Source organism: Cricetulus griseus, chromosome 6, assembly GCF_003668045.3.
Source record: "Cricetulus griseus strain 17A/GY chromosome 6, alternate assembly CriGri-PICRH-1.0, whole genome shotgun sequence".
NCBI classification, from domain to species: domain Eukaryota; kingdom Metazoa; phylum Chordata; class Mammalia; order Rodentia; family Cricetidae; genus Cricetulus; species Cricetulus griseus.
This window is the reverse complement of record NC_048599.1, coordinates 103,316,769-103,337,138: the sequence shown is the minus strand read 5'-3', so window position 1 is coordinate 103,337,138 and position 20,370 is coordinate 103,316,769. Positions and strand designations below refer to the sequence as shown.

Sequence of the window (20,370 nt, the reverse complement as noted above, 5' to 3'; positions counted from 1 at the left end):
TCCATGTGTATTTGTTTGTGTGTACATACATAGCTTGTTAAAATGGGTGCGTGCACATCTGTATAAGTGTGCATGCATATGTGTGTGGTGGCCAGAAAGTCAACTGCAAGTGTTCTCTTTCATTGCTAGCTGTCTTTTGAGATAGGTCTCTTGTTGAAAATGAAGCTCATGGCCAGTGAGCCCCAGGGCTAGGGTTATAAGCCTAGACTGCCATGCTTTCTTGACTTTTCATGTGGGTTCTTGTAATCCAAACTTGTGTGGATTTACAGTGGTGCTTTATGGACTGAGCCATCTCTGCATCTACTGGGATGACAGGCATATCACCATGCCTGGCTTTTTAAAGTCAGAGTCTGGAGACTGAACTGGTCCTCATGTTTGTGTGGCACTTTACAAACTGAGTCTTTTACCCAACCCCTTGTTGCATGTTTTTGTTGTTGTTTGGCTGGGTTTTTGTTTTTTGAAACATGGTTTCTCTGTATAACCCTGGTGTTCTGGAACTCCAGTGGCCTTGAACTCAGAGATCCGCCTGCCTCACATGCTGGGTTTAAAGGTGTGTACCACCACCACTACCTGGCTGTTGCATGGTTTTTAATAATAAGAAAATATACACCTTCCTCACTTTGATGCCAGGCCTTTTATCTGTATTTGTAATGAATTTGAGAAATGAGAACGAACTGGATTCTTGAGCAGGAAGAAGAAATGAGAAAACATTGGCTCTGTCTGAGTTGTTTAATGTCAGGTCTCACTGGTGTGCTCCTGCCTTAATAGAGAGAATGACAAGCTTTCTCTCCTACCTTTAACCCAACGTCTGATGCTCTGTGCATCTCCTTTATAGTATGTAATTACTCCATTACCCAAGTGTTTATTGATGGCCTATGATGGTGGACCTTTTCACCTGGAGGAACTCTTTCATTGTTTGTACTTCCACAGTACTAGGAACTTTAAAATGAAACAAAACAATTTCCACCAAACTGCCTAAGTTTCAATACATTTAGAATCATCTCCCAGTATCCCACAAGTGAGCTTACTGTCGGGCCAGGGTATTTTAACCCGGCAGTCCTCACTTGCTGTGTTGCATGGACATGGATATTTATAATTGAGCCTTAATGAGTATTCTTGGCTTGCCCCTCAGAAGATCAGCAAAGGTGACCTGCAAGGATTTTAAGATGATGTGAGTTGTCTGGAGGGTTACAGGAGGTTGGCGTGGGTTTGGTAGATAAATGGTTTTAATGTACCCATACCCTCCTGTACTTTTGCCATGAGGGGCACTCAGCTTGGGAGCCTTCATCTGATTCATTGTGAAGTTAGCAGGTCACTGATAAATGCATGATGTCAAAGCTGCAGAAGGCCAAAAAGGAGCATTCCATTTGGTAGCTATGACATTTAAGAATATTTCAGATGGATAGAAAAAAATGCTATTTGAAACTGTCAGTGCTTCTAAATTTTGGTCTTGAGTATCTGAAAAACTACCATTGCCATGCAAAAGTTACATCACACTGTGTGTACACGTGCACACACATCACGCTGTGCATACAGCTGGTTACTCCATTCCATTCTTCTGTCTTACAGTTGATATGTCTATCAAGTGTTATGGTAGTTGCTAGGGATACAGTGGTGAACAAGAGTGATGCAGTCTTCATCCTTAGTTCCTCCACACTGGAAGACAGGCAGTCCCAGTGCGGTGGCCTCAAAGGGTTTGGGAACAGAATTTTCTCAGTGGCTCAGGAGGATAAAGCAAAGCTCTGAAGAGGGAATAGGGGAGCAGAGCAGGGAGGATAAAGAGGAAGAGCAGGACCAGTGCAGAGGGAGGAAAGGCAGTGAGACCTGGCATCTAAGCCATTGTATGAAGCAGCCACTTTTGAATTTCAGGACATCTTAGAACGGTCAATACCACTGTCCCTTGCTGTGTGGTTCTGAACCTCCTTCATTTACAAAGAGAACATTAAAACAAACATTCTCATGGCTGGGGATGTAGGTGTCTCAGATAGTGCTTGTCTTGGATGCACAAAGTCCTGGTCCAGTCCCAGCTCTGTGTGATTATAAAGTACTGGTTCAATTGTAGCATTGTATAAAACCAAGTATGGTGGTACATGCCTGTAATCTTAGCACTCAGGAAGTGGGGGCAGGAGGACCTGTTCAGGTCATCTCTTCTTCATAGCGAGTTCCAGGCAACCTGAGCTACATGGAATCTGTCTCAAACAACAAACTCTAAGAAGTGTTTCTTCCACCTTAGCTTGGGTAGTAGGATCGTAAGTTGCTCATTTTCTACATTTTCTAGAGTGGAGTTTTTTCCCCTGGAGGCTGTTTTCTCTGACCCTCTGTACATGCTCATGCTTTCTTTCCTCTCTGATGGTTTCAGTGAGTGCTTAATGAATGTAAGTAATTTAAGTATTGGCCCATGAAAAGCATATTTAGCAGCCTCGTCCAGTGACCCAATGAAGAATGCATTCCAGGGTCCAGAAGTGAGCTTCTGATGGTCCAGATCCTGGCCTGCCTCCAAGCTGTGTTAGCAGTGGCAGTCGGCAGCAGGCCACCTCTGCTGCAGATTGGAGACTTACCTATAAAAGCTTTAGGTTGACAAACTGGTTTCCAGCTATGGAGAGAAATGTCAGTCAAATTTATCATCTGTCCATCTGTCCATCCATCCATCCATCCATCCATCCATCCATCCATCATCCATCTAGTGTTTCAGACATTGTACCTGAAGCTACCCTTGAATTCTTGGCAGTCCTTCCTTCCCTTTGCTCCCAAGTGCTGGGATTACAAGTCTCTTATCCTACTTTCAAGGACTTTAATGTTTGCCCCCATTGCTTATCAGCACTAAAATGCAAATACCAGTTCAGCTGCAGGAGACGGTTTTCCCAGACACCTTTTCAAATAACAAAGACCTTAGGTCATAGAGCCCAGGCTGAAAGAATCTAGTGTTTCTGGTTATCTTTAGTAGTCTGTGGGTTCCTGAAATTCAGCCAGAAACTGATTGATTCCTAGCTGCTGCGGAAGGTTCTGGCTTGTTCTCTAGCTCCCCCAGGTGGTCCAGTGAAAATTTAACTTAACAAACCGGTAACAGCAATGGGGAAGAACAATTGGATTTAAAACTTCACAGTTCGATAGAAGGTCCCCTACCAGGAAATAATAAAGAAAAGCAAAGGTTGGGGGCAAAGTGCTAGTGTGTGGAGTTTTAAATACTGTAGAAGAACTCATCCTATTTGTAGTTGGGGGGGTGCATCGACACTTCTAAGTTAACACAGTTTGTTCACTTCAACCTAGCGATTTTGGGCATACTTGAAGCTGAAAAAGAAAGAAGAAAGTCTGGGTTGTCGTCGAGAGTTCAGTTTCGACACCAAGGTTCTGAGCCAAAGTATACTCAGGAGCTAACTCTGAACCGGCAGAAGCAGCGGGCATGCATGGAGGAGACCCTCTGGCTGCAGGTGAGCAAGCATGTGGCAGTCATCTCCGTGTTGCAGAGAACAGTGCTTTCCTGATGCTTAGGTTTCTGAACAACAAGCTGCTCATCAATGCGCTGCCATTGCTTTGGAGGTCTGTCCACCGTTGACCACACTCACCCATGACTCTCCTCACTTTGCAGGAAAACATCAGAGACAAGCTGCGTCCCATCCCCATCACCGCCTCTGTGGAGATCCAGGAGACCAGCTCTCGCAGGCGGGTCAATTCACTTCCCGAAGTTCTTCCCATCTTGAATTCGAATGAAGCCAAGTCCGTCCAGACAGATGTAAGCCATCCTGGTTTCTGTTTTTGCCAGTGTTATAGAAATAGGGATTTGCTTTACAGGCCACTTACTTATGGCCAGGTTTGGTGGTATTGTGTGTGCCTTTAATCCCAGCACTTGGGAGGCAGAGGCAGGAGGATGCCTGTGAGATCAAGGCTAGTCTGGTCTATACAACAAGTTCTAGGCCAGCCAGGGTTCATGATGAGACCCTATCTAAGAAAAAATAATAATAACTACTTATTTCTGTATACATAATTGGCCTGTTAGATGGAATTTTGGGGCCTAGCAATATTTGTCTTCATTGTACCACTGAGTATAGCACAGTGTGATGATAATATATATTATTAAAACATTAAACTCAATGAATAGCAAAACTTAGCAAAGCAAAAGAAAATTAGACATGATGAAATACTTTACCTAATGCAGCTTAGGTCACTGTAGGAAGAAAATAAGTATTCTATCGCTGCTGGACATGTCATGTAAGACGAAGTCAGTGTGCTAGGACAGAGTGGAGATTCAAGATGAGCCTAGAGAAGTTTGACAGCTTGACCTTGAGTCATCATCATGATTATTTTGTTTTGTTTTCCAAGACAGGGTTTCTCTGTGTTGCCCTGGCTGTCTTGGAATTCGCTCTATAGACCAGGCTGGCCTCGAACTCAGCAATCCGCCTGCCTCTGCCTCCTGAGTGCTGGATAAAAACACTCACCACCACCACCACCCAGCTATTATTGTCATCTTGATTACTGTTTTGGTGCTGGGAATTGTATCGCCTGGTCAACGTGTCTTTATAGAGGACACAGCAGAACCAGGTGTTTGGCAAAGGAGGGTAAAGTACCACAGGAAAATGAGCTGTGAAGACTTTTAGGACCTGACCTCTCTGCATTTGGTTCCCTACAGGTACACTTCTTAAAGGAGGGGTGTGGAGATGACAATGTCTGTAACAGCAACCTTAAACTAGAGTATAAATTCTGTACCCGAGAAGGCAGTCAAGACAAATTCTCTTACCTTCCAATGTAAGAATCATGAGAAGTTACTCTGACCTCTAGGCTTTGGTTAGAAAGAGAATTGCACGTGTTCAGATTCTCTTTGTGTTTTTCTTTCTTTTTTAATAGTCAGAAAGGCATCCCAGAATTAGTCCTAAAAGATCAGAAGGATATAGCTCTGGAAATAACAGTGACCAACGGCCCATCTGATCCAAGGAATCCCAGAAAAGATGGTGACGACGCTCACGAAGCCAAACTCGTTGCAACTTTCCCTGACACTCTCACATACTCTGCATACAGAGAGCTGAGGGCTTTCCCTGTAAGTGTTTTTGAGAAACCAGCGGGGAGGGAAAGAACAAGACCACACAGTCCGTGAATAAACCATGACCCCATGCCTTTCTGCCCCAGGAGAAGCAGCTGAGCTGTGTCGCCAACCAGAATGGCTCTCAAGCTGACTGTGAGCTCGGGAATCCTTTTAAGAGAAATTCCAGTGTAGGTGATGCCTCCACGCGCTCTGTCGTACTGTTCTGATTACCTGTACTGTGCCCAGGGGCCTGGCCCTTGGTAACAGTTGTTTATATGTATTTTCTTTAGGTTACTTTTTATCTGATTTTAAGTACAACTGAGGTCACATTTGACACCACAGATCTGGATATTAATCTGAAGTTGGAAACGTAAGAGTTACTTCAACCTTCCCATTCATACTTATTTCATGAGAACCCCAGAGTCACTGAATTAGCACTGATCTAACTCATAAAAGAAATGTAATTGTAATGAGAAAACTGACTGTTCAAATAAAACCCATTGTTTCCCCTTTCATTTTCAGAACAAGCAATCAAGATAATTTGGCTCCAATTACAGCGAAAGCAAAAGTGGTTATTGAACTGCTTTTATCGGTCTCCGGGTAAGTGTTGTGTTTGGCATAACAAATCAATGTTTGAAAGGACCATTTATAATTCTCACTAAAACGGGTGTTTTTTTAATTTGACAGAGTCGCTAAACCTTCGCAGGTGTATTTTGGAGGTACAGTTGTTGGTGAACAAGCTATGAAATCTGAAGACGAAGTAGGAAGTTTAATAGAGTATGAATTCAGGGTAAGTCGGAGCAATCGGTCCTAGATACAGTCTTGATATGTCGTTTTAATGATCAGTCAGTTGAACATGTTTGCTGGGTTTTAACAGTGAACACTTTATCCTCCCACGTAGAGAAGAACTATGACTCAGCAGAGACTTGTGGTTCCGAATCCAACTCTGCTAACCCTTACCAGGGAATTGTAATATATGTGTGGTGTAGGTACAAAGTAATACTTAATTTTTTTGCTCAGAGTCTATAAAACAAAGAAATAGTTCCGGGTAATTTGTAGTTGACCTTAGAATGTATAGTTGGTTTCTTCCTCTATAAGAAAGTCATTTTTTCTGGTGCTCTTGGCTGAAGGAATATTCACATTTACTCCCTTTCACAAGCCCAATTGTGTGATGGTGCCAGCAAAGAAAGCAGATGATGAGCTCTCACAGTGGGCAACCACTGTGACTCTGGGTCCAGTCTAACAAACTTGAACATGGACTGTGATGTCTGCCTATGATGCATATGGATTCGGGTCTCCATGGTGCAAATTGAGTTCCTAAAATGCTGGTGAGCAATGAGGTTAAAGCCTGAAATGGCAAGAACAGACTTGACCCAAATCCAGCACACTGAAGAGGCTAATTCTCTCAAGAAATGCCGGCTGGTGTGGGCTCTGTGCAGTCAGGCAGATGAGGTTCTAGAATTGTGTGCCATGATGCTCAGGGCCCCGTTGGACAAAGCTACTCCACTCCCAGCACTTGCCCTGAGCTGTCTCCCTGTGTACAAATAGATGAAGAGATTGCTTCATTTTCATGGTAGGGACATTTTCCAGAGCAGGATTTGGGTACCAAAGCAGAGGCTTTGTCATCTGCCAGGTAGGATGCTCGCTGAGCAATTCGCCAGTGCACCCAGGACTTTTCCTTGTGCTTTTGGGAACATGTCAGAACTGCACTGTGGGTTTTGTTACATATGATAGTTACCCCTGGATTGAACTAGCAATCCTTTCTTTTTGACCTTTCCTTTTTCCTTCTATTTTTTTTTTATGATAAGAATCTTGTAATTTTATCTTAAAAGGATTATATTGTAGCAAAATAATGTTGTTTTGTGACAGGTGATTAACTTAGGTAAACCTCTTAAAAACCTCGGCACAGCGACCTTGAATATACAGTGGCCCAAGGAAATTAGCAATGGCAAATGGTTGCTTTATTTGGTGAAAGTCGAATCCAAAGGTTTGGAGCAGATCAATTGCGAGCCCCACAATGAAATAAACTTCCTGAAGCTGAAGGTACGTTGATGGGTTTTCTGCTGCCTCCCAGGTGGGAGCTGCTGACCTTCAAGGGGTAAACTTGACTCTGCTAGGGAAACCGCATTGTGTCGTTTTGGGTTGTCACAGTTTTTCTCATTCATAACTGAGTAACCCGGTTAGTCTGGCTAAGGCATTTTTGCTGATGAATGACCATTATGGAACATCCACTTGTTGAGATGAAGGACATTTTCTGAAGTGTTATGACCCAATAATGTAAGGAAAACTGGGAGATTCCCATGGGGATGAACCAGCCAGCATAAACTGTAAGAGCTTTAGGAGGGCACCACAAAGGCCTCTGCACCTTAGCAAATGACCTGGAACACTTTCATTCTCATTAATAGAAAATGTTCACTGGGTCCCTTACTTTGCCAGTACCAGACTAAGTACTTTGTGTATTCTCTCTCTTGATAATTCTTTTTTTTTTTAATTTTGTTACATGAGAGTAGATTTTTTTTATTTTTTATTTATTTATTATGTATGCAGTCTTCTGCCTGCATGCCAGCAGAAGGCACCAGATCTCATTCAAGGTGTTTGTGAGCCACCATGTGGTTGCTGGGAATTGAACTCATGACCTCTAGAAGAACAGTCAGTGCTCTTAACAGCTGAGTCATCTCTCCAGCCCTTCTCTTGACAATTCTGTGAGATAGCTTTTTATCATCTGCCTCTTCACAGAAGAGTGAATACATGGAGAATCAGAGACATTAAGTGACCTTCTCAAAGTAGCTCAGCTGTTAAGAGATGATAGGTTCTGCGTTTAAGCCCCACTGATTTCAAAGCTCACCCCTTCTCTACTACAGCACACTTATGTAACTAGATGACTTGAGTTCCAGTGTGATGAACAGTTGCATTGTCTGTGGATGGCTGTTTCATTTAGTGTAAATTCTTGGGGGTAGGGGAGGTTGCTGTTTTTGGTTGGTTGACTAACTGGGGTTTGGCTGGTGTGTAGCACTGGCTTGTCTGGAACTCACTCTGTAGACCAGGCTGCCTTCGAACTCAGAAATCTGCTTGCTTCTGTCTCCATAGTGCTGGGATTAAAGGCGTCCGCCACTGTGCCCAGCTTGGCTGTGCATTTTTGAGGCAGATCTTATATAGCCCGGACTGGCCTTGAACTCTAGAGTAACCAGAAATGACCTTGAAGTCTCGATCCTCTGGCCACTGCCTCCCAAGTGCTACTATACCTGGTCCATACTATGCAATGCTAGGGCTCAAACCCAGGGCTTCATGCATGCTAGGGAAGCATTCTACCAATTCAGCTGTATCCCCAGTCCTCTTTTATGTTAAGTTCCGAAGTTGTATTATGAGTTGGAGGCTTACAGCATGCCCCTTGACATTGAAAAACAGGGTGGTTATTCCTGTTTGACTGCCCCTTTCTAACAATCATAAATTCGAAATGCTCTAAAATCTTAGGTACATTTCTAAGAAGGGCGATTCAGTCTGTATAAGGACGGCACATGTTCAAAGTTCTTATCTGGCTTAGTTTGCAGCACACTCCTCTCGGAGTTGATTATACAGAAGGCCTTGTGTTTCCTTGTCCTCCCTGTCACTTCCTCATTTGTCATTCCGTCATTCCTACCTGTTGACTGTCTCCTGTGAGTTATACACTGAGCTGAGTGCTGGGATAGACTTAACAGTTTGATGCTGTGTGCTCGTGGTTCAGGGGAGACACAAGAACAAAGGAGGTGGCTTTTTCTTTCCCCGAGTTCAATACCACACTAGGAATAAACTACATAAATAAACAGACCTGTGAGACCATCGATGAACCAAAAATGGCCATAACGCCTGCTTTTGCTGGTAGGAGGGAAGATGTGATGATTTACTATAGCCTTGGTAGAATGTGGAATCTCTGAGACACTGTGCACACATAGAGGGATTATTTAGTCTCTGGCCATGCCTGTGAAGGATTATTTTGGTAAGGTTTCTTGGGTTGTGGAGACCCACATTAAAAGTAGGTGGCACCAGTCCCTGGGGTGGGATCTATACAGAAAGTGAGCTGGGCACCAGCGTTCATTGCTCTCTGCTTCCTTACTGTGGGTACCATGTGACCAGCTGCCTTCCGCTCCTTAACATCCCCTCCATGATGGACTGGAACTAGAACTGTGAGCCAAAATAAGCCCTTTCCCCTGTAAGTTGCTATGTCAGGGTGTATTATCACAGGACAGGAAAAGAAGCTAAGACAGGCAGATATTAGCCGGGCAGTGGTGACTGGTGGCGCATGCCTTTAATCCCAGCACTTGGGAGGCAGAGGCAGAGGCAGGCAGGTCTCTGTGAGTTAGAGACAAGTCTGGTCTACAAGAGCTAGTTCCAGGACAGGCTCCAAAGCTGCAGAGAAACCCTGTTTCGAAAAAGCAAAAAAAAAAAAAAAAAAAAAAGACAAGCAGATATTAATTGATGATGTAAATTTGGCATTATTTGTAAGGCTTATATGGCAACAGCAGAAATTTACATAAAGAGGGTCTGTTTTGGATATCACTTTTAGGAGTCTCACAACGCAAGAAAGAAACGGGAAATTCCTGAAAAACAAATAGATGACAGCAGGAAGTTTTCTTTGTTTTCTGAACGAAAATACCAAACTCTTGTGAGTATCTTTCCGGGCTGTGAACGGGGTTGGCATAAACAAGGAACGGCTTCCCAGAACAATGGATTCTCACCACTAGTCTCCTCTTTAGAACTGCAGCGTCAACGTAAAGTGTGTGAACATCAGGTGTCCTCTGCGCGGGCTCGACAGCAAGGCCTCTCTCATTTTGCGATCCAGGCTATGGAACAGTACATTTCTAGAGGTGTGGCTTTGCCTCCTGGAAGGACTTGCTACTGCCAAGGACGTTTGTCACTCTCCTAACACACGTCTTGTCTTCCACAGGAATATTCCAAACTGAACTACTTGGACATTCTCGTGCGGGCCTCTATTGACGTGACAGCTGCTGCTCAGAACATCAAGCTGCCTCATGCGGGCACTCAGGTGAGACCTGGGTGCCTCAGCTGGCCTCTCCCACTACACCACATCCAAAACCCGAGGTCACCTTCTTTGGTGCTCATACCCCTCGGATCCTGCTGCTCTGTAAAGGACAGTTTTAGGTTATGCCGCACAATGCTCTGTTTTAAGGGAATTGTTGAAAATACAAAGTAGCCCTGAGCCAGGCCTGGTAGTGCTGGCCTGTTGATATGCTAGCTACTCAGGAATCAGAAGCAGGACAATCATGATTTAGTCTGTCTGGATTTCAGAGTGAGTTTCAGGCCAGCCTGGGCAATCTAGTGAGGCCCTGTTCTGATATAGAAAGTTTAAAAGGGCCAATATGTAGCTCATACTTCCTACTGCTGCACGAGGCCCTAGGTTCGATCCCAAGTGCAGCATACACACCAAAAATTAGGAAGTCCATAGACCTCCATTCAGCAGAGCCATGGCCAGGATGGGAAGCCACGCAGCGGAAGAATAGTAGCGTATGGTTCAGTAGAAAATGAAGTCAGCCCACCCCAATGCTGCATTCTCAGAATGCCTGTGCTGTGTGTGGCCATGGCAGTGACTGAAAAAAGATATTTCTCTGTAAATCGGGATTTTATGTGTGAGCCAAACATGGCGGCTCACATCTACAATCCCAGCACTGAGGGATGCTCCAAGTCTGAGGCAGTTTGAGCTATATAGTGAGCTCCAGGTTAAGATGGCCCACAGTGAGACCCTATCTCAAAATCCCTGTGAATGAATGAATGAATCAATCAATCAATCAATCAATCAATCAACTCATTGGTCTAGAATTGAATTTTCTAAAATAAATCCATGATGTGTCCTTTGGAATAAACCTTGGCCATGGAACAGCTTTTCCAATGACAGGAAATGTCCTATCTCCTTGGACACCTTCAAGAGGAAGGTTGTCTCTCCTTAACTGTCCTGTGACCTGCCAGTGGAGCCGAGACCAGATCTCAGGTTCTTTTCTGGGCCTGAGAGCAAGTCTGGCTGCATAGTGACAGAGAAAAATCCTTATCTTGGGCATTCTGTCTTAACCAGGAGATGGAGTCTCTGCCTGACCCTGCTTTGCTTAATCCTTTATAGGTTGGTGAACAACTTCTAACCTTCTATTTGGAACCCATTTCTTTTGAAAGTAGAGGCATTTTCTTATCACTTGTCTTCTGCTGCCTCCCTATTTTCTGTGATTTCTGTGATAGCTCAGACCCCATGCTGCAGGCACTTTTCATGTAAATCTGAAGGTGCAGTATTTCAGCCTGAAGAGTGGAGCTGAACTTGAGAGTCAGGATGCCTTTCTTCTTGATCCCCTCACTTACTGTGGGTCACATTTTCATCTTCATCTAGCTCCCCGTTTCTAATCTGAGGATCATTTTCTTTGGCAATAGAAGCAAAATACATTGTGTGATTCAGTCTTTTTGGATTTTTTTTTTTTACTCTAATCCTGCTTCTTAAAAAAAGAGAATAAGAAAAATTTGTTTACTTACTGTTTGATTTCAAGAATTTAGTGTTTGCTGCTCAATAAGATACTTAAATTTAGTATCAAAACAAATGAAAGCAGAAATCACACAATTGAGCCAGGTAAGATGACTGTATTTTGACATCAGTTTGTTTAAATCTATGTGGCAAACAAGCACCTGGTAAAACATGTGGCCACCCTCCCTGTGCTAGAAGCAAAGTTGAATAAAGTCTCAAGAATTTCAAATTAATCCAAGGAAGAAGGCAATATGTCAATATGTATATGTGTACACATGTCTCATTTTATTCCCAAGACTCAGGTAGGTAAATATCCACGTTTTTTGCCTTCTGAAAATTGTAATGGGTAGAATTAAGTACCCCATTTTTTGGGATAGTGAGATTTTCTTTCTGGGAGCCCCAAATTCAGAGAACTTGAGGTATGTGTGCTTTTAGAAAACAGGCTTGTATGTGCAGAGCACTCACCTGGGCGGGTGGTACCTTTGATGTTAAGTTTTGTAAAAAGTGTGACAGCCCCTTTCCTGTGTGATTTATACTGCTGTTCAGTAAGAGTGGGCTTTACAACGTAGAGTAATTGGGGACAGGTGTTTTGGCAGTTGGCAAATTGATGTGGTCTCTGTACTGGTCACTGGTGATGCAATTGAATATACCAGTCAAGCGTGAGCCCTTTCTGTCTTTGGCATATGATGAATGAGGTACCTATGGTTAAGCCACCACCCCCGTGGAAATGCATAAAAGTTTAATGAAACCAAAAGGAAAAGATTGTTTTAGGGATGGCAAAGCTCTGCAGACATTTCCATTGAGCTGTTAAAAATGGCCGAGGCAACTTTTTAGGTTTTAGAGTAAACACCTTGTGGAGGGTGTTTGCAATGATCACATGCTTAGAGTTTAAGTTTCTCATCCCTACAGCTTATGCTCTAAGCCACACCTGAAGGAACCTAATTTGTCCACACACATTTTTTTAGAGTATGGCAACAAGTCACTTCAGGAAATTACATTGTTTGTCTTTAGTTTGATAGCCTAAGAAATTGCATTGTAGGTCTTTAGTTTGATAGCCTAAGAAAAGGAATTAAATGGCACGCGTTTGTTATGTAGCTCACCCCTATTTCACAGCATCTTTGGAACCTGAGGTTTGTAGAATAATTATACCCAAACTGACCCTTGTCTCTCCATTGCTGGAAATTAACTAAAAGAAAGTGTGATTATTTTCAAAAGGTCATAGATAGAAGGCTGGAGGCAGAGCTTGGAGGTACAGTGTTTCCTACACATGTGCAAGGCTTGACTCCAGCATAGCTAAATTATAAAACAAAACAAAAAAACATAAAACAATCAAGCAATTGTAGTGAAACATAATTATCTGCTGATAGCTGTTCAGACTTAAAGACAATGATGGATTCTTGGATTCATTGTATCGTTTTCTCTGCTTTTCTTTTAAAAAACAAAACAAAACAAAAAAAACATTATTTAAGAGTTAAATTAACAAATATAACCCAGACCTTTCCAGATTCCAGATAAAGGTCTTCAGGAAAAGCCTGTTGAAGTGGTATTCTGTTATTGAGAAAAAGGGTCTCTCAGGAGAAAGTGACTTATCCATCCATACCCTTTTTCATTCTTTCGAAATGTGTTCAGGAGCTGAGCAAAATTGAAGCCATGGATGCCTGATGTCAGCTGGCACCTGGTGTATAGTGGTCTCTCTTTTGTGTCCTGTAGGTTCGTGTGACAGTGTTTCCCTCAAAGACTGCTGCTCAATATTCCGGGATAGCTTGGTGGATCATCCTCCTGGCTGTCCTTGCTGGGATTTTGATGCTGGCTCTGTTAGTGTTTTTACTGTGGAAGGTAAGTCACATCTATGACCTGAGTTTCTAGATGTAAACTTCATGTTTGTAAAATATGAGGATTGACACTGACACGTTTGCATTTTCTTTGTTTCTCTTTTTTTCCCCCAGTATTTTATCATGAAACTTTTCCAATATACAGCAAGTCTGAGAGAATTTTACAAGGATTATCTGTGTATCTACCTAACAGTTTATATTTAGATACTCTTTATTTGCATGTAAGAAGTGTCTTAAGTAATTTTGAGGTGTCATGTATAATTCAGCATGTTTGGTAAATAGCAAATCTGAATTTTACTACTTTTCTTAGCATTTTCTGAACCTAAGATCAACCTTTAAGCCAAATTGACAGATACCAGTTGAATCTGGATGTAAGTTCCAGCTAATTTCCCTTTGTGTAAAGAAGCCTTCATGACAGCCACTGGGAATCATTGCCCATATAGCAAAAAGACATGACAGGATGAATACTCCATCTCAGGGGCCCTCGGCCTGTTACAAGCATGATGAACATCCCAGTTCTGACAATGCACAGTGTGTGCTGTCTTGCCCTGAATCCTATCTATACACAGTAGATGGTTGTGAACGTTTGTCAACAAATTACAACCTCTTTCAGTTTTATGTGAGTCCCAGGGAGTAATGGACCTCCACAATCTTTATCTGTAATTCCAGACTGCAAAAATCTCTGGGAACCGGAAGTTTGACTGACTTGATAGAACTATGCTGTGAAGAGACAGTATTTAGTCTTGCTCTATTATTTCTTGAGTTTCATTGCAGATGTGCTAGCATTCCTATTACTGTGCCATTGTGTGTATAGCACTTCCCAAGCATGTCTATTCCAGAGGGCTTGGGGTCAAGAAAGTATATGCTAGGCCCAAACCACCCTTTCCCTTCCGTTGTGTCCTAGAGTACAAGGACAAAGGATATTCTGACTTTCTAATTTTGAGTGCCCCACACACACACATACACACACTCTTCTAAACAACTCCTTTTGCCAGGCTGAGATACTGGGTTTGAGACTTGGTATCTGTCTGTACCAATAATCTTCCTGATACTTGGATTTTAGTCAGCTTTACCCATGTTGTATTGCAAGCACTAGGTTTATCTGGCAAATACAGCCAATCAATATTAGAGCTCTTGCCACAATTATCTGACGGGGAAAAGTTAATTTGGGGTTTTGATGCTTGAGAATGAGCTTGTATTCCCTGGAAGAGTTCACAAGGTCAGTCTTTCCCCAGAGCAGATCTTATTGGCAGTCCTGAATCCATGTGTAGTCATGGCAGTAGATGCAGAGTTAAGATACCTGAGCTGTTTATAATGTTGGGCAAATCATGTCACCTCCCTGGGACTCAGTTGTCTGATAGTTGGATCAGACTAAATGATCTCATTGGGTTCTTTGACATTCTTAACTTTCAGACTCTGAGGCAGATTCTAAACAGATCCTCAAACTACACACGAAAGTCAGTATTATTACTTCATATTCTTCTTTATAAACGAAATTATTTGTATTTAAAAATAGTGCAATTTTTAGGCCGAAAGGACTCTAGGATCCTAAAGCTGCTGTCTAGATGTCTGAGGCTCTGCATTCAGTCTCCAGGCACTGTGGAAGGGGGGAGCATGGATGGGGTCTAGTTCAGCAGTCAGACATTGAGCTTTGTCCATCTACTTCAGTGTCAAAAGCTACAACCAAGAGGTCCACTTTACCCAGAGGAACCCTGACTTTATCTGTTTTTTTAAAATTCTGGCTTTTGCACAGGACTTCTTTTGAAAGTAAAAAAGAAAAGTCCTTAGACTCTTATTTAAGACTATTCATTTTTGGTTAACTTTTCTTCCTATCCTATTTACTAGTTCTTGTGATTGCAACTTGGCTGTGTACATTTGCCGTGTTACCCTGATAGCCACAAGTACATATGATATATAGGCTGCATCAGTGCAGCCCAGTAAAGGGCTCAGTAATAAGGAAATGTTCTAGAGTGGCACCATCTCATGACAGCCAGGAGTCACTTGTGGCTAGTACCGTGGAAGAGTCGCATTTTCAATTTCAAGTCTGAACTTGAATAACCATGTGTATGTACCCTGTGACGGGGGGATCTACATCTTCTAGATCTAGATCTATCCTTCCAAACGAAGAAGGATATTCCAATGAATTGCCAGGCTAGGAGGCACAATTTTATTTCAAAAGATAGTCCCCACAGCCTGTGAACTAGACGAAAGTAAATAGGAAAAGCTCCCCATTGCTAAATGAAGGAAACAATAGCAGAGAGTAAAATTACACTTTTATACTCACTTAAGAGTGACCTGAACTGAGGAGCATGGAATCCTTCCATTTAAGGGTTGCATGGTGGTTCAGAATTCAGGGAAATGACAGCAAATATTCCTTCATTCGAATTTATTCTGTGATTCACCTTACCAGTTGGTTCGGAGGCCTCCAGTAGAAAATAGTGTTCCATAAAACTTACTGCAAAAGCAGATAGATACACTATATCTGTACTTTATAGGGTTTATAGTCCATTCCTTGTCTCAGTAGACTGCAGAAGTGAATGTTTTGACTTTTTCAAGTCTGTTGTGCAAGGAAAAAATTCAACCAAGTTCCAGTCAAATGTGCATGCATGTTCCTTTTAGAATGACCTCAAGACTTCTGCTGCAAATAGAAAAGTCAATTAGCCAATGTGTGTCATCTTTGTCTAGAGACACCAAGTGGTAGACTGCTGAACGCTGGCACAAGGTGCCAGCGCAGTAACTGCTCACTTGGGCTAAAACCGGAGGTGTTCTTTTCTTTAGCTTTTAAACACAAAACTGTAAAATTGACTGAATACCTTGCTTCCTTGTAGTGTGGTTTCTTCAAGAGAAATAAGAAAGATCATTACGATGCCACCTATCACAAGGCTGAGATCCATACTCAGCCATCTGATAAAGAGAGGCTCACTTCCGATGCATAGTATTGATCTCCTCCCGTAATTGGTAATTGATCAGTGTCTTTCATCGCTAGCTGTGGGACCTGCTGTGGTTGTGGTGGCTAACTAAAGAGCGACAGCTTGCTGTGTGTGTCCCATTAACAGATGTTTCCAAGTGTCCACACTGGCTTGCCTTGCTTGGATTTATTTGTTTGTTTACTTATTTATTTATTCATTTATTTTGTTGTTTCACTTGAAAGTTCAGTTGTCTTTTTGTTAATGTACAAAGAATCTTTCATGCAGGTGAGTTGTTTTGTGCTCTTGTTAAACAATACCCACAGCAATGAAGACAATCACACTGTTTGTCTAATTAGATGTTAAGAGCTCCGGAGCAGCCCAGTTTGCCATGTGTTGTTACGTCGTGTCCCACTCGGAATTTCAAAGATGCATGAGAAATCAGCCCAGATTTCTTGTTCATTTTGGAATTTCAAGCTTTGTTGACTGCCTGCTTAACCTGTTGCATGTGGGAGACCTGTGTTTCTCCTGTAGAGAGGCTTCCTCTACTTGTCACCATTTTGCTGTCCTTGCTCTAGGTGATGGGGCAGGCTTGGGGTGCTTCCTACTGTCGCATGGATGTGGTTTATGCTAGCTAAGCATGCAACTTCCCCTTTTCCTTTGTATTTCTTCTGGGCCAAAGACCATTACAACAAAGTGCTTCAGGAGATGGTTCCTCTGCCCAAGTAACCCTAGGCATGCAAAAACAATCTAATACCAAAGCGTTGTGGGTAATACAATATGTTGTAATGGAGTTTGGCCGTGTTTCACATTCATAGAGACTTTATTCCACCTTGCTTCTCAGTTGATTTTAAGTTCATGTTTTTCTCCTACGTTTTATAAACCCATTGAAACAGGAACCGTTGGTGATTCCTTTTTCTTTTCTATGGGCAGGAGGGGGTGCAGTTATTACTGCAGTTCCTTTCTGTGGCATTGACACAGTGATCCCAACGTGGTCACTTTGATTTTATATTCCAAACTTCATTTCCTTCTGTTTTTAAATGGGGCAGGCAGCTGCCCTGTTTTATGATAAGCATATTGGTTTTTCTATGCAGAATTACAAATGAGTCTGTATAGAAATGACCTAAACAAAATTTCTTGGCCCATTTGGCCTATTATGTGTGATTTTTTGTCTTGCCCTATGGCATCTTTATGACACAACATTCTTCAATATAAACATTCTATTCTTGTTGCTGTCACAAAGGACATTAACCAACCATTCTACATAGATCCTTCTACACTGCATTTTTAAATTTGAGAATACTCCTTTTAAAAAAAATAAGAAAGAAAAAAGTGTATCTTTCTTATAAATATTTTTAATCTGATTCAAAAATTTTGGGTATATTTTTAAAATGCACTTTGGTTCAGTTTTTTTTTTTTTTTTTTTTAAGATTGTCCCTCCCTTCCCCAAACCCCTCCTTTCTTTCCTTTTCTGCTTCCAAATGAAGAGGAGAAATTGGGGAGTACTCAAATTCAGTTTGGTTTTGCTGCCCTTGAGTCCTATGAGGTTTATGGCTGGCTGATTGCATCACAGCACAGTTACTTTGTAACTTATTAACAAAGCTGCTCGATAGGAAGCACCCCAGGGAGTCTAGCCAGTGCAGTGATATAAAGCCCCTAGGGGAGAGAACAGTTTTAAACCGACCCACATGAACATGGCATGCCAAATAGTATTTGTAAAATTACTTGTGATCTGATTTACAGTTTATTAATGGAGAGGACTAGAAAGTAACTTTTTTAAGCCTTTAGAGAGTGTGGTATACATATGTCTATTATCCAGCACCAGGAGGTTCAGGCAGAAGGATGTTGAGTTCAAGGGCATCCTTGGCTACATAGCAAGTTCCTGTTTTTTATTCACACAAGTTGTTTTATAATGGCCTAGTAATATGAAAATTAGATCTTTCATTTATATGGTGAAATTTTTTTTTTACATAAAAGCAGTGTTTTACAAAATGCTTAAATCATTAGTCAAGAAATAGCTCAAGTTGTAAAATGTAAAAAAGAAGAAACTGACTTTTCTTCCAGGCCCACATCCATTCTCCTTGTTTTTCCCCACTGGCTGTTTCTTTTCAACCTGTTATTTTCATAAAGAAAGCAGAGTCTGTTCTCAGCATTCCATAGGTAGACCTAGATGAACTGAACGCTTAGATGTTCTGGTTTAGTGCATCTGGTCTTCAGACTGACTAACTTCCGTCTTGTTTTTCTGTCCCCTTTTTCCAGTGTGGATTCTTTAAGCGCTCTAGGTACGATGACAGCGTTCCCCGATACCATGCTGTTCGCATCCGGAAAGAAGAGCGAGAGATCAAAGATGAAAAACACGGTGATAACCTGGAAAAAAAACAGTGGATCACAAAGTGGAATGAGAATGAGAGCTACTCATAGGGGACCCAGGAAAGCTTCACACTACCCAAACCCCCTTTCATTTTTCCCAACCCAGAGATCCAGGTGGGTCCAAAGCCTGCTTAGCACCTGAAGTGTGATTTCAGACTGACGACACACAGTGTGGACCTACAGTTTCAGCTGTGGATATTGTTACACCTAAGGCTCCTGTTTTGCACAGCCAAATTTAAGACTTTTAGAGTGGATTTTTCTTTAACTGCCTTAATTTAACTTTCCAGATTGCCTTTGTTTTTGGCGTGACTGACTTACATTACATGTGCTGTGTGGCAGGGCCTGCCCATCTGCACTCCTGGGACATTCTCTCCTGATAGCACGGGAGGAAGAAGGCCCCCACCGTCACCCGTGCTCACAGGGTGGCCATCCCAGCCTGCCTCCACAAGCCATCCTTCTCATAAGATTGCAGAACCTGCAAGTTAATTGCCCTGTGGCTCAAGACTCTGCCATTGGATAACTGTGTCTCTGTTGAAAGTTCTGTCTTAAATGTGCAATAGAAGGTGATGTTGCCATCTTGCCTTCTCTCTCCATTTCCCAGAAGTGAGAATCCTTGCTGATGCCAAACGCACAGAGGTTCCCTTCTCCCTCGTCACTAAAGCACAGGCTCGGCAGACTTGAATGCTAGTTACACTTGTTTATATATATTTATTTTTTTTTCTTCAAGCCATCTTGCTATTGACTGATAGGCCAAAGATACTTCAGGTTTGTTTAGGCAATCAGAATGAGAACTTGGGAGGTCGTTTGTTCTGACCTTGATCATTTACTGCCAAAAGGAAGTTCTTTATAAGCATGCAAGGATCGATTTAATAACTTAAACTTATCTGTAAGTGATACCATCTCCTTTCTGGCAGGCTCTCCCTCAACCCAGAAAGTTTGACAAAGGGTTAACTGTAAGATGTGTCATCTTTACCCAGCATGGGGTGTTCCCTGATTTTGAGCCCTGTGTGGAACATGTGAACTTCGTGCTGTAACTTTCAGAACTCTTAGAGGAAGTGAGTTCATTGAACTCTAGGATCTGTGTGCTCACTGATGTCAACACTGTACATTCAGGACTTGAAGTGAGTACCTGTGTGGATCCAGACCAATCCAGTGTGAGACTACTGAAGAGTATCTGCTACCAAAACAGCCATACCAGACAGATGGAGAGCCACGGCGCTTAGCTTCTTAAATACCGTCGGAACCATTCAACCAGCGAGTCCATGTTTGATTTTTTTTTAACTGTTCACCCCAATCTCAATTCTTCCAAATGACCTGTGACGCCCTTTAGGCCTAGAGCAGAAGGTTTAGCTCACTGCTAGACTGCTTGCCTAGCATTCCCGGGACTCACCTTGGTTTTTGTTTGTTAAAATGTCAGAAGGGGAAACCAGTTTTATATATATACACATACATACATACATATGTATGTGTATATATATTCAACAGACATTGAATATACTATCAAAACTGATTTTTTTAATTGTGCTTTAAAACAAGTAAGTTATATGGAAGCAGCAGCAAAGAGGTGCTATTTTGTTTGGGTATTGTATATAAGCAGTTCTGTGTTTTTTTTTTAAGACTGGGTCTCAAGTAACCCAGGCTAGTCTTGAACTCCTTAGGTAGCTGGGGATAGCCTTGAACTTATGATCCTCTTGCCTCCCCGCCCTGACCCCCACATTCCCAGGGCTGGGATTGCAAGTGTTTGCCACCATACTC

The 20,370-nt window shown here is 42.3% G+C and overlaps 1 protein-coding gene across 2 annotated transcripts in view; it reads left to right on the top strand.

Moving 5' to 3' along the window:
* Itga6 (integrin subunit alpha 6) overlaps positions 1–20,336 on the top strand; it is a 65,722-nt gene extending 45,386 nt beyond the window's left edge. Inside the window, exons 12-26 of one of the 2 annotated variants that reach the window (XM_027420195.2) lie at positions 3,268–3,428; positions 3,587–3,730; positions 4,625–4,740; positions 4,840–5,029; positions 5,119–5,202; positions 5,305–5,384; positions 5,537–5,614; positions 5,702–5,804; positions 6,884–7,057; positions 9,555–9,653; positions 9,745–9,855; positions 9,936–10,034; positions 13,218–13,343; positions 16,168–16,297; positions 18,505–18,594. In XM_027420195.2, the coding sequence (XP_027275996.1) occupies positions 3,268–3,428; positions 3,587–3,730; positions 4,625–4,740; positions 4,840–5,029; positions 5,119–5,202; positions 5,305–5,384; positions 5,537–5,614; positions 5,702–5,804; positions 6,884–7,057; positions 9,555–9,653; positions 9,745–9,855; positions 9,936–10,034; positions 13,218–13,343; positions 16,168–16,275 (1,673 nt within the window). In that variant the 3' untranslated portion in view covers positions 16,276–16,297; positions 18,505–18,594. Of the gene's footprint in view, positions 1–3,267; positions 3,429–3,586; positions 3,731–4,624; positions 4,741–4,839; positions 5,030–5,118; positions 5,203–5,304; positions 5,385–5,536; positions 5,615–5,701; positions 5,805–6,883; positions 7,058–9,554; positions 9,654–9,744; positions 9,856–9,935; positions 10,035–13,217; positions 13,344–16,167; positions 16,298–18,504 lie in introns of both variants that reach the window. The other variant, XM_027420194.2, reaches the window with a different exon arrangement.
* Positions 20,337–20,370: the final 34 nt, after the last annotated feature.